General features: G+C 33.3%; 1 protein-coding gene across 1 annotated transcript in view; it reads right to left on the minus strand.

The window, feature by feature from the left end:
- The window catches only part of LOC113397057 (hemicentin-1-like), a 182,880-nt gene that overhangs the window by 22,158 nt on the left and 145,273 nt on the right, over window positions 1-15,449 (minus strand). The window contains exons 3-8 of the mRNA XM_064217845.1: window positions 10,501-10,633; window positions 8,778-8,986; window positions 7,542-7,652; window positions 2,951-3,154; window positions 2,331-2,482; window positions 1,351-1,492 (exon numbers count right to left, since the gene is read on the minus strand). Coding sequence (XP_064073915.1) covers window positions 1,351-1,492; window positions 2,331-2,482; window positions 2,951-3,154; window positions 7,542-7,652; window positions 8,778-8,986; window positions 10,501-10,633 — 951 coding nt within the window. The remainder of the gene's footprint in view (window positions 1-1,350; window positions 1,493-2,330; window positions 2,483-2,950; window positions 3,155-7,541; window positions 7,653-8,777; window positions 8,987-10,500; window positions 10,634-15,449) is intronic.

Below are 15,449 nucleotides of genomic sequence, written 5' to 3' on the forward strand. Positions count from 1 at the left end.
ACAGGGTTTAATTCGGAGAAATCTGGTGGTGTTTATAGCTTGCAAATTATATCTTAAATTTCGATTAAAATCCTGGAATAAAAGTTCAAAAACATATATTTTTCAAAAATAAGTAATTACTATAAGGATCCCATAATTGGACCTTCTTTGTAATAACTGCACAAGTTTGTGCGCAAGCACAGATGCACTCGCAATTCCCTGACTCTTATTTTCTGATGGGACGGCAAATCCGACACGACCTTACTGCTTTCCGAGTCACGGAAGTGGATCCATTTTGAATTTTCAGACTGCTACTCAATATTTCTCGACGAAAATCCCAATCTTTACTATCGGCTCGATCTGGTGATGGACTCTAGTACCACGGGTTGGATGGCTTGCTCTAGTGATGGATTTCCTAGAGCAACGAGGTAGCCATCCAACACATTTCTCAGGTTTTCATTCTTGTGGAGTGTTTTCATTATAGTTTCTTCCATTGCAGAATAAAATATAATATAAATTATAGGTACATTATAAAAATAAAACTTTCAAGTTAAACTATTTCATACAGATTTCTTATCGTTCAATAACTATCACTTGAAATTCAAATAAATTTTCTTTATGAAGAACTTCACTTATAAGGACTTTTATTAATGCAAAGAATTTGAGTTTATCTTAAAGAGGTTCTACATCTTCGCCCCTCGTTTGCTGTACCTATGTGTCGTTCTCAGAGATTTATTAAAATCCTCCTTTTCAAGCCTGCGACGCTACGGCGGCGCTACGGCTCTTAAAGATTTTTTCGCGATAACTTAAGATGTTTTTTTAAGATGCTCTGAGATTTCACTGTCACGCTCGACTTTTATTTTTGTTTTAAAGTGATTTACACATACTAGTTGTCTTAGTATAAAATGTATATTATGAGAATTGTATGAAAAAAATGATTGTTTCTATTTAAGTATAACTAAGCTTAAATAAAATTGACTTAAATCAAATATTATGGGAAACGCAGTACAAGGATTTTAAAGAGAATTAAAAACGAGTGCGTGAGAATTTCGTGTATTTGTGTGCGTGTGTGTGCGTTGGTATGGGTGTGTGGTGGATAATATATCAGCATATTTATTAAACATTATTTCAAAATCTATAAGTATTCATTAATTATTATTAAATATTTTGAGCAAAAAAGTATTTATATATTACATATAATAAAATCAGACTTAAGCAATCAGATATATAATTATGTATGTTCAAAATTTAATAGACTTTTAAATGTTTCTATGAAATAACTATGCGACTTATTAAATATATTCGCGACCATATACTTTAAATAGGGCATTATATTTCGCTGAAACTGAGTAAAAATAACATTAAACTTACAATGTACGTTGAGTCTCCACTTGTCTTCTATGGCTGAATCTGGTATGTGCTTGTTCTCAGCACGGCATGTCAAATATTTGCCATCATCTTCCACGCCCGGGACGAGGCTCAGAACGCTGAGGGTCTCGTTGTTCTCAGAAAACTGACAAGCCAAACAGATTATGAAATATGCGAAGATATCTTATAAAAAAATTAGGATTAATCTTAGAACTAATTTGATGAAATATTTTTTTATTCTATACGCAAAAATTTTAAATTAATTTAATGAAGTAGAATCTTATTTCTAATAAGCAGTAATTTAAACGATTTTTATATATATTTAGATATAAAATAACTGATTTTTTATAACGAAAATCGACTTAGTTGCTTTACTAATAAATAAACTAAAACATTGAATATTTTTCTGATTTATCAAAGGTATTAAGAAGAGATAAGAGGATTAATTGATTTCAGAAGCTTATTTCCATTATTTTAAAATAAAAATTAATATTTATATTGAGTATAAAAGGTGGATTAATAAAAGTAAATACGTAAAGAATTAAAAAAATAGCTATATAAACTCATAATAAATGTTTACAAGCTTAAAAAAATAAATTAATCCCTACATTACATAAAACGATACATTTTCAATGTTTAGATTCGTTTTGTAAATAAATAATCGTGAAACGTTTTAAAAATAAAAATAATACTGAATGCTCAATTCTCATTCAGAATAAAAATTCACCAAAAAGTATCAAATAAAACAATAAAAACAAAAGTAACCCTATCAACGAAACAATAATAGAACAGTTATACTTCTTAAAATTAGGTAGAACAATAAAGGTGACGACAATGAGGTTCTGTATCATTGCGATCTCGCTACGAAATTACTTCCAAAAAATATAACGGAGACAAGAACGGCATTATTACACCAGAAGAAAAATTGAAAAGAATCTATTAATTAAAAGACAAAAGGATCGTCGAATGGACAAAGGACTTACGTTTTTCGCCATCCGTTTGAGTTGTCTATTGTTCTTCCACCAAGTGACAGTTGCCTCGGGGCGGGAACCCGTAGTCTTACACTCCACTTCGTATCTTTTATCCGCCGACACTTGCTTCTCCTTGGTCAATATGTTCACGGTTATCGGTTTCACTGTTGGAGAAATGAGATTTATTGTTCAGCTTCCGTTGTGTATTGCTTCGCATCCTCATTGTATGAAAGGGAATATTTACTTGCGAATGTTTGCGTAAAGGATTTATAGAAAATTCGTATTCGATTTATAAATGTATTTCGAAATGTCTATTTCTACATAGAAAATGGAACTTCGGAGTGTTCATTTAAAACCGGTTAAGATACAAATATTAAATGTATATTTTTGTGATTTACTCTTTTCAGAGATTAAAAACATCATAAAAAAAGTAGATTTAATAAGATACAAGCCGTTCATGATTTACTGATCTCATCGAGTTGATTCTCGGTAATTCGTTTTGAAGTAGAAATAAAACTTTACTATCGAGAATATTAATATAAAGAGTAGAATTAGATTTAACTGACCACATTGACTTCAACAATATTTATCGTTGTTGCCAACGAAATAACTTTATATATTTCAGTACTCACAATTTATGTCCAATATTAAGACCTTGGTCTCAGGTGGCGCTAGATTTGTGTTTGACGCTTGACAAACAAGTCTTGCGTTGAGGTGTTGTCTACCAACATTAGGAAACGTCAGGGTGTTTACTGTGATTCCTTCTTTTCTTTCTTCATACGAATCGTCTATTACGACGTTCTCCAAGTACCACGTCACTCTCGGCCTTGGTATTCCTGTTGGTTCAATAAACTTCGTTTAACTTTCTACATCTCAAAATTATTTCTAAAATTGTTAGATCTTGAATGTTGAGTATTCGAATTTAAATTTGTAATTAATCTCGTCATGATAATGAAAAACATTGCGAGGTTAGGTTGGGTTTTTTGTTTCTCCTCATAAGTAAAGGTTTGTAATCGTAATTTTTTTTTTTTATTTATCGTCGGAAGTCCGATAGACAACTAGGCCACGTGATAAGTGATCACAACCATATGGACATTGGCTCACGTTATTTACACCGTCAATGCGCCGCCAATCTATTCAAATCGATTGACAAATAGCCCTATCTCCGCCCGTGGTGCGGAAATAAATATTGATACAGAAAAATTAACGCTGGCTGTTATGAAATAATTTTATTTTGGCAAAACTATGAGCAACTCGCTCTTCCATTCCATTCCGATGGGAAATAAAACAGCATAATGAAATTAATATCATTTCTTTAAAAAATACCAAATAATAAATAAATTGAAATCGAATTAATAGAGTAAGGTCACGTGTACAGAAAGTAAGGTTTTATTATCATAGATATAACACAGATGGAACGCTAGGTGGAAAAAATGGGTTCAAACCCTATCGAGCACCAAATATTCACGTGCCTAATTTGTTTATAATTCGTATCGTCTCCAGTGGTTAGCAAGACATCGTGAAGAAAGTTGCATTTGTTGGATATAATTGGAATAAGGTCACCACATTTCGCCAGAAAAAGAGACTTTTCCCAGTATTGGGACTTTTATAAGTTGTGACTTTACTATTTATAAAGGAACCTCGTCTTCGTTCATAATGTCTACTTCGTTTTGTTAAACATGATATTTTTATTTATTTTGTTTATATTTGCTAGTGATGCATTAATCATTGGACGTAAATGCTAAACATTTATATAAACAGTTATTTAATAAGTCAATGTAAAACCAATATCAAAGTAAACGCAACATAGTGTATACAAATGGCTTTAGAGTACTTTTATAAATGCAATAAGAGAAGCAATATGGTTAACATTCAATTAAAAAAAATGATATTAAAATATATTCACGCCAATATATACATATTCTTCCGCCAAAGATGAGCCGAGATGGCCCAGTGGTTAGAACGCGTGCGTCTTAACCGATGATTTCGGGTTCAAATCCAGGCAGGCACCACTGAATTTTCATGTGCTTAATTTGTGTTTATAATTCATCTCGTGCTCGGCGGTGAAGGAAAACATCGTGAGGAAACCTGCATGTGTCTAATTTCAACGAAATTCTGCCACATGTGTATTCCGCCAACCCGCATTGGAGCAGCGTGGTGGAATATGCTCCAAACCTTCTCCTCAAAGGGAGAGGAGGCCTTTAGCCCAGCAGTGGGAAATTTACAGGCTGCTAATGCTGATGCTTTCGCCAAACAGTAACATTGTTGTGTTTTGGTTGCAAAGTGTGTGACCCAGTGTAAATACTGACACGAGGGTCATAGCATCTTTATTTTGACCAAGGTTGGTGGCGCATCCATTATTATTCGAATGATTAATGATAATCATTTAATTATGTCTATGCACAGTGGTGACCCCTAACCATCAGGTGATCAATGCTGTTTATCTATTCTGTATTTGAAAATTACTAAAATTGTATTAAAGTATTTATCAATACGTTTTGTGATATTTGCATTCATTCATTCAAATATAAATATTAGTATAGAATTTCAGTTCATAGCTCATTTTGAGATCAAGGGCCACTAGAACTAGTCGAGAATAGATTGTAAAAACTTTTATGCTCCATTTTTATTTTCACAAATATTTGGGCGTAAAGTTGTAGTAGCTCTTAACCGCTTGACAGCACTTGAAAGTTGTTATAAGAGAGCCATTTGAATAAAAAATATTTCATAACATAATATTGTTTCAAACGTCTCCAAATAGGTGTCAATTGGTCATAGACTTTGTTGAATTTGAATACATAGAATAAACTATTTAACTTGCTACGAGATCTCTATAAGTTAAGACTGTCGTATCGTGAATATAAAATAAATTTATGAAATATAATTCTGCACTCAAACGTAAGACAACGGTTAGAAAATATTTAAGTTAAACTTTTACTAACAAAAGTATATGAGACAATTTAATTGCTATAAAATATAATATATATAATTGGTGTCACATGTAATGAAGGAGTAATAATTATAGATGTTTTTCAGCGAAGTTAAAAAAGAAGTATGGAAATCTGTCATATTTTTTTTTAATATATACGATTATATCCCGAGATACCTTGGAATGATGGTGACGCTGATGGGGATAATCTTGGACTTCGTCACTTATTGTGAGACGGTTGTAAATTGATTTGGATGGTTTTCTTTTTAATGATTTATCTCTCTCAACAACGCTGTCTAGTTTTAATTTTAATGCATTATTTTACGATTTTATATATATAATACTACTAAAAATAATCATTTGATTCAATGTTCCCGTTTCACATTAACAAGCCAAAAGTAACGATAAATATACAAAAAACGTAACATCATTTATCAAAACAATACCAATTAATTTCAAACAAATACGTCACCAGACAATCGAGTGTGACAGGTAACGATACACTAATGGTGGCAAACACGGGTGGTCGGCGAGCACTCCCGGCGATAATGATCACAATTTTTACGATTATCTCTATATCATATTTGAGTTGATATTTAGATTGTACGATAAGACGTGTTGAATATTATATGACCATCTGATGAATGTGTATCGTGTGATATTACTAGAAAGTTTTGGAATTTTTAATTTTTAAATTTTTACTTGGTGGTAGGGCTTTGTGCAAGCCCGTCTGGGTAGGTACCACCCACTCATCAGATATTCTACCGCCAAATAACAGTACTCTGTATTGTTGTGTTCCGGTAAGAAGGGTGAGTGAGCCAGTGTAATCACACGCACAAGGGACATAACATCTTAGTTCCCAATGTTGGTGGCGCATAGGTGATGTAAGGAATGGTTAATATTTCTTACAGCGCCTTTGTCTATGGGCGGTGGTGACCACTTACCATCAGGTGGCCCATATGCTCGTCCGCCAATCAATGACATAAAAAAAAAAAAATAAATAAATATCAGCCACCTATTCTTAATTCATACAGAAGATTTTTAGTGCATGTGATTGCGCAAATACAGAGTTATGTATTATGATGGCAGAATCATCAAGCGGATTTTTTATGATGTTAAGGATGGAAATTGGAAATATCCATTGGCCCCATCTGAAGCCATATAATTAAACTACTAAGCCAACAGGTTTGCGAATTATGGAACATCATGTCGTGTTGGATTTCAAAGTGGTTGATGCGCTGGAAAATCAGAAGTAACGACGGCACCACAAACACCCAGACCCCAGACAACATAGAAAACTAATGAACTTTTTCTACCCATGAGAACCGTTGTACACACTACTCGACCACGGAGGTCGTCCGATATAAAAAATATATAATAGATACGGTAATGATTTCAACGTGTGAAAACATTGCAACCAAATGACAACTTATCATGAAGAATGATGATAATACAGACTCAAATGACATTAATTACGTTACCGTGAAACCCATTATTGATTCCGGTGAAATTCGTATTGACAATTTACAATTTGAAATATTGTTTCGGTAATGATGATTGTAATTCTGTTTACTCAAGTTTTCCTTCCGATACTGACGTTCTGAGTCGATCAAACGTTTAATTTGATTTCACGTTAACTGGGCTCGAAATTTTAATTACAAAAATTAATTAGCTTGGGGTCTATTTAAATATTTACATCAATCAATTTTATGATTATTGCTTTGAAATATTTTGAAATTAATTTATATATTTGAAATTGGTAGGTGGTGTCAGCCGTACGTCTATTAACCATCTCTTTCATCACCACAAACCCTCGTAACTAAAATGTTATGTCCCTTGTAAACCTTCACTAGATCACTTACCCCTCAAACTGGATTACAACAATGCTGAGTATTTCAGTATCTTTCACAAAGCCCAACCAACCTTCCAAAATTGAATATTAGGAGAAATAATGTCACAAAGTACGAAAGTCGTTTTTTTAGAAATTCAGTCAGGGTTTTAAAATTGTTTCATTTTATTTTTACTATTAGCTATTAGCTAAGTTCAATACACCTCACATCAGTATGAAAAGAACGTATAAATTATAAAGAGCTTAGCTGAATTCTATCTAATAATTAAAATGTATAGTTATAAGAATCTTAATCCCGTATTGATAATCAGCTATCTACTCATTGCAATCACTAAATCTTTATGGTAGAGAGACATACAAGGACAAATTTATATATTTTCACACTACGAGTGTCTATGAAACTTATTATACATTATAGGACACAGTTTAAAAATGTAAAACATACCTCCGTCGACTTCACAAATCAGCAGTACATTGGATCCTTCATTATAAGGTTCAATTAATTTTGTTCTATCTCGTCTCTTTGCATCGTATATGGTAGGACGACTTGGTGGTACTGAAAGAGTAAAAAATAATTAATAATGTTCACTTGACTGGCTTTCGGTCAAGAGAGACGGTCTCAAAAACTAGTAAATTGCATATTGTTGTGATTAATGTATCTGCAATGGCAATAGGATGGCAATCTGAAACAATCGGAGAGATATCAGACACAGGACCTAGAGCTTTCCTAGGCATGGGAATGTATTATTGCCAACTTTTATGTGCAGCCGTTATTTCCTAGATAGAGTGTCTGTCAAGACAATCTATCTTTATAGTCATATAAATTGTATTCTCTCGTTTAGAGATTTAAGTCCAAAATTTCAGATCGACGACCGTATAAGATAAACGAATGAGGCATTTGAATATAATTTAAACGAGAAATAACATTGAACCGTATCACTTTATTGTAATCTATAAAATAATTATAGTATCATAATTTATAAATTATATATATATTCAATAATAATTTTAGAAATGAGAACAGTCCATATAATTTTATAAAGAAGTATTAAATTTAATAAAATAAGACCTAAAATTTAAACACCGAATAATCCAGTTTTACTTTTATTATTTATTGAAGAGATAAATATTAACATTGAATGAAATATAATTTATTATATATATATATTTTAGCTTCCATGTCAAATGCCTCAGTTATTATATTTTTTTGTATATATACAAACGATAAAAATATTATCGACCAAGCAATGCTCTGTCTTCTTCTTTGAAATCAAGATGACAGAGGCGTACATTAATCGTTAATTAAAAATCCGATTAAATGCTTTCATAAGTACCAACATCTATGTTTATTAATGAACAGATAGACGTAGACTGTATTTGTATCAGCTTCGTGTCCTTGTTTATAGAAATCTTCTGAGCTTGTCTATGTAAATGAACCCCTAAACGGTTGGACCGAATTTGATGAAATTTTTTATGCATTTGAGTGGGACCTGATGGTTTAAATTAGGCTCGATACTGCGACCGATAAGTAAATACAATTCTCATTTCACACGGACGCTTCGGGTCGGGTAGCTAGTATAAAACATTTTTCAATATTTATTGAATGATACATTGAGTAACGTTATTTTGGATCGTTCGCTCTGCAATTATGATCTATTTAGTAGTACTATAATATACTCACTTATGACGGTAAAATTAACTTTCAAATTTCTGGTTGGCGAATTTCTGAAGTCCACTCTACATCTATACACTCCAGCATCAGCTGCAATCACGTTATCCACCATGAGAACAGCCGGTGTTGCACCACCTCTGAAGTATGCTCGGTTGCCGAAGACCAGTGCGGAAGACCAGAGCTTGGGTTGGTTGACGTTTCGACCTCGAATGTCATAGCTGTAATTACGATATTTTTAATAATAATTTATATTTATCAAACACATAATATTATCTATACAAATATGCGAAAGTAACTCTGTATGGTACCCTTTCACTAAACCATAAACAGAATTTGATGAGATTTGGTATGAAGCAAACTTGAACACCAAGGTAGGACATAGGCTTTTATACACCTGGAGACTGACAACTAAAATGCGAGCTTCAAAAATATGTAATATGATTTTGACGAAATAACGCGCACACTATAGTAAAACAATTGAAACGCACGCACACTACTTTGTGCAAACCCGTATGCGTAGGTACCAACCACTAATCAAACATTCTACCGCCAAACAGTAATACTGCGGTATAAGGAATGGTTAATATTTCTCAGCACCAATGTCTATGAGTGGTGGTAACTACGTAACATATTTTTAGTATTAAATACTGGATTTTACGTAGTTGATAAATTAAATCTATTTAAACTCCATAAATATTTTTATGTCAGTTGCTCAAACGTTTTATATACTAATTGGTACTAGTTATTTCCATCGTCGAGATATCATTTTGGTCATGACAATCAATCTAGCTGTTTCCGTGCTTAATAAATATTCATTTACTGCAGATTTGTTAGTCTGTATATTTTTAACCGCAACAGAGTATTCGTTTACCCTTTCATATTCATAGTGTGCATAAGCACACTTACTTAAATTAATATGAACTGCCACAGATAAAATGATCTTATGGATACGCCTGACATTTTAAATGGAATGACATCTTTTGGTTTACGTAAGCGTTTCCCTATAATAAAAAACACATTTGTTTGAAGAATCAATGGCGCGAACAAGGTTTTTTATGCTTCAACAATATTGACAAAGATTGCGAAATATTTGCGCAGTCCTATTGTGTTTGAATATTTTGCATTAAAGTTGGAAATAAAGACGAAATATAATGTTTTTTTACAAGTAAACCGTTTTGCCAGTGTGCAAAACCATCTGGGTACCTCTCACTCGTAATATTTACTACCGTCAAACAGCAATACTTGATATTGCTGTGTTCTGGTTTGTAGGGTGAGTGAGCCTGTATAATTACAGATACAAAATACATAACATATTAGCATCCAAGGTTGGTAACGCATTGGTGACATAAGGAATGGTAAATATTTCTTAGAGTGCCAATATATATTGGTGGTGGTGACCATTTACTATAAGGTGACACATTTGTCAAGCTGCGTACCTATTTTATAAAAAAACACGGAAGTACAAACACTGCCTTCTCAAAGTCTGGGTTGCTAATAGCCCCGATAATACGACCCGACCTGGACTTTGAACATGACCTAGATATTTGCAATCTTATGACCTATATACTAAACAATGTACGCTTGTTATATAATATATATACCTAAATATACCTACGTTACACGCAATTCTAGGCAAGTAAAATACACGGGTACCGTAATTCCTGTAAAATAACGAAACAAATCTGGGTTTTTATTTATGTAATGTTGTTTGTAGATTTAGCAAATGACGTACCTGTACAGCGGCTCTCCATCCGACTCCTTGAACCAGAGAACCATGACAACCGCGTCATCTGAATGCAAAGGCTGGATGTCGCAGGGTAGTGACGCTTTCTTGCCCAACACCCCTTGAACATCTGACGTAGGTACTGTAACAAGAGATAATAAGTTTAGCCTCGGAATTAATAAGTCGTCTCTTTAAAATATATTTAATAGGAGTTTGAGATGAAATTACAATACTAATTAAGAAATAAATTTTATATATCATTTACATTTAACGCAACGTTTTGTGCTGAATTGGCACTGCTTCAGGCGGTTCTCATAATAGTTGAAAATTGATTTTTGATATTAAATATTTTTTAAATTTTGTTTTTTTTTGGAACCATATACATATGATCTATAACAAGATTACAGATTGAATTGAGCGTATTAAGTAAAATATATTTTTTAAATGGCATATCAAGAGATACATGATCTATAAGAGCTTTATATATCTAAGAGCCACGCTAATATACATTGCATCATGACATCTAAAAATAATTTCTTCAACGTCAAGCTTCCGCCTCCAATCACCAATATGTTTCATCCGTTTTTCCTTTATTATCATTGGCTTATTCATCTACGAAACCATAAAACACCAATAAGTATTTATGCTTATCGGTGGAATAACTAATCTCTCTTCCTTTCAATAAGTTAGTAGGTATCTGGTTAGACTGGTCATAAGTTCTACGAATAAAGAATTTATACTTAAGATGAAAAATATTGGATCAGCAAACAACATAAAGCCATATCGATCATTGCCGTGAATGCATCCGATTGGATATAGAAGGCGGAAAATTAGGTATAATTGACAATTGGGCATCTTGGAGTCTTCCAAGGACAAAATCTAAGTCTAGCAGTGGACTACAGTAAATGATTATGATGATGACGATGAAGTTATAATCACCACGAATAAAATCATTTTACTAAATAACATATAAATTATATGCAAAAAGGGATGGCCCAGTGGTTAGAACGCGTGCATCTTAACCGATGATTTCGGGTTCAAACCCAAGCAGGCACCACTGAATTTTCATGTGCTTAATTTGTGTTTATAATTCATCTCGTGCTCGGCGGTAAAGGAAAACATCGTGAGGAAACCTGCATGTGTCTAATTTCAACGAAATTCTGCCACATGTGTATTCCGCCAACCCGCATTGGAGCAGTGTGGTGGAATATGCTCCAAACCTCCTCAAAGGGAGAGGAGGCCTTTAGCCCAGCAGTGGGAAATTTACAGGCTGCTAATGCTATATGCAAAAAAAATGTACATAACTCTATAGATATACTAGGTTCAATGTAAATACGAAAAAGATTCCATCCATGTGACGTTCGAAATAAAGCTCTTTACATAACTATAATACATTCGAGACGTACTTAGTTTAAAAAGAAAACTGTGGTACTGTCCCAATTCTCCGCCGGCTTAAACTCTAGATCCGTCTTTTGACAAATATAGAAGTCTTAACAAGGATTGCAGACGCCCTAATACGACAACTAAGAGACACTAAGAGATCCAAAGAACTGCAGTTCTGTTTAAATATTTGAGTTGAATGAAATATGTTGACTTGTCTAAGAAAATGTCTGTCACGAGTCTATAAATATTTAAAACTCGTCTATGGAAGTCGATTTATATTCGTCCAAGTAAATTTCGATTTTAATAATATTTTCAACTTTTCCTTTGATTATTATTCGTAGTGAAGATTTTTCATAATTGATGAGAATGAATAAAAATTGATTATTTAGAAATAATATGTATTAAGAAACAGACAATTTCAAAGGATGTGTTTAATATAATTTTGTAAAAGAATGTTTGATGCAATATGACGCAATGATTTATGTTTGACGACCTCCGTGGTCGAGTAGTGTGTACACCGGTTGTCATGGGTACGATTCCCGGATTCCCGGATTCGATTCCCGCCCGAGTCGATGTAGAAAAAGTTCATCAGTTTTCTATGTTGTCTTGGGTCTGGGTGTTTGTGGTACCGTCGTTACTTCTGATTTTCCATAACACAAGTGCTTTAGCAGCAGACTAATGTATGTGATGTTGTCCAATATTTATATTTATTTATATACTTAAAAAATTGCATATAAGAATTATATGAATACATACATATATATAGAAAGATTTATATTGGTCAATTTCTTTGAGGTTAAAAGACTTCAAATGGTTGGTGATCACCGTAAAAATTGGCACAATATATGGTAGAGATTTTTTGTCATCCATTTTGTTGCAGCTCGCCACTAGATGGCGTTGAACATTAGCTTCTATGCTGTTAACCTGATCGCTTTGATAAGTGGTTTATATACATAGGCAGATTTACCTTTGCCGGGGCTTTGTTAGTTGTGTATATATCGTGATATATACTATTCAATAAATACGGTTCTGTAAACAATAATAGATTCTGTAAATTGTAACTACAGTTATATTTCAGCAATACACAGCCTCTACTTTCGAAAATTATAATTTAAACAATCTTTATTTCAAGTTTCAAAAACAAAACATTTATAAATAGGATACAGACACAATGATTAAAGTGTTTTTGTGTGTGTTCGTGTGTATGTGTGGTTAAAAACGATCATAATAAAAATAAAATACCTATATCGATTATGATTTCAAACTACTGGATCATCTCACTTCACGTTGCATTAAATATTATTAGGTTCTTCAGTCTATTTCGGGTCAAAGTTCTAAAATAGTTAGTAATCGGAATTTGAATGAAACCTCTATACAGTGCTAGAAAGATATTAAACTGTCTTCTGAATTAACTTTAGAGTGCTTTATTCTGTTGCGACTAGAATTGCATTTGCCTATTATGAGAAAGATATATATCATTGTTTATAATTAAATTTTAAGTATTGTGACTTATATGTATATAAATCAATGTATCTAAGACTTGCAAACGTTCTTTTTAAATATTTATATACATTTTATAGTCTAGCTGCCGCTCATAATAAAAGCCGACGTGTCCCAGAGCTTGGAATACCATATAGATTGGTTGACGAATCCAGAATCCCACGACGACAAATATCATCCCTTCAAGGATACCATATTTAGAAATTTAAGAAAAAAATCCCGACACCTAAAATAAAAATTAAATCAAACGATAAGACCAAAGACATGGACAACACACATGTATTGTGAAGCAATTAAACAATCATAAAATGACGATAGGTGTTGTGGATCACCCAGTTGGAACATTATGTATTAAATGATAAAAACAATGGAATAAATTTACGTCATTTGAGAATAATTAAATTGCAATGAATAAACTAGGTTTTTTTTTTTAAGCGGTATATAATAGGGAGACAGAGAAACAGAGGAAAAGGCGCCTTATGGGAGCAGAACGCTTTACCGTATGTGACGATTTCTCCCATTTCTTCCTACTACAAGCCGCGTAAATAACATCGTTTAAAAATTAAGTGAATTGAGTTCCATTTTTATTAACAGCCTGTAAATTTCCCACTGCTGGGCTAAGGCCTCCTCTCCCTTTGAGGAGAAGGTTTGGAGCATATTCCACCACGCTGCTACAATGCGGGTTGGTAGAATACACATGTGGCAGAATTTCGTTGAAATTAGACATGCAGGTTTCCTCATGATGTTTTCCTTCACCGCCGAGCACGAGATGAATTATAAACACAAATTAAGCACATGAATATTCAGTGGTGCTTGCCTGGGTTTGAACCCGAAATCATTGGTTAAGATGCGCGCGTTCTGACCACTGTGCCATCTCGGCTCCATTTAAGCGCCATTATATTTTCACTTTGATAATTCGTGTTTATAATATTGTATGTCTTGTACAGCAGTGAATCAAACATCGTGAGATTAAAGTTCTCAAAATCAAAAGAAATCATAAGTATGTAATAGATTTTATTTATCTACAAAGACGTGACAAGATAAAGTCGCGACATCACAAGATAAAAAAAAATCATGTTTTCCCTTAACAAATGAGCCGTAATAAATATTAAATAGGGCGAGCTTACACTAGAGCTGTCAAGGCGTGTCTTCTCAACGTGAAGGAATTACTACCGTTTTAACGGCAATCAAACGTGTTGAGACACGAAGTACTTGTTACTTCCCTTTAACGAACTCGGTCACGGATGGTTTCATCGGTATTCGTGTTTTAGACAAAATTATTGTATTTCAGCACGCTACTCTGTATTTGGATTTTCGTATCGATTTATAAATTGGTAACTTATTTGCCTTAATTTTTTAAAATAGCTAAATGAACCGGCTGTTGGTCTACCTGATGGTAAGTGGTTTCCACCGATCATACACATTAGTGCTGTAAGAAATATTATCTTTCCACCGATTAAAATACGTATTGATATTAGCGTTCATGTGAATGTAAGTTAATAAATTTACTTACAAGATTTGACACCCATACACGTTACAAGTTTGAAAGATTATAAAAATATACCATTATCAATAAAAAAAAATGTTGGAATATTCAACAGCAATCTAAAACTCAAGATAATTGTTCTTATAAGTGAAATAGTAATGTTTTTTTTATGTCATAGGTAGGCGGACGAGCATATGGGCCACCTGATGGTTAGTGGTCACCACCGCCCATAGAGAATGACGCTGTAAGAAATGTTAACCATTCCTTACATCGTCAATGTGTCACTAACCTTGGAAACTAAGAAGTTATGTCGCTTGTGCCTGTGGTTACACTGGCTCACTCACCCTTCAAACCGGAACACAACAATACTATACAGATAGTGGCTTGCATAAAGCCACACCACCAAGAAATAGTAGAGTAAATCAAAAATTGATAGCCTGTTGCGGGGAATTTAATGAACTACAACAATCTAATCTAATCTACACTTTCCATCAGGTGAGATGGAAGATTACACGCCTTGTCCATTACAACTATAAAAAAAAAACGTAATGAATTGTTTCGGTAGAATTCAATATTGATATCTAAGATT

This window comes from Vanessa tameamea, chromosome 19 (assembly GCF_037043105.1).
Source record: "Vanessa tameamea isolate UH-Manoa-2023 chromosome 19, ilVanTame1 primary haplotype, whole genome shotgun sequence".
Lineage (NCBI taxonomy): Eukaryota > Metazoa > Arthropoda > Insecta > Lepidoptera > Nymphalidae > Vanessa > Vanessa tameamea.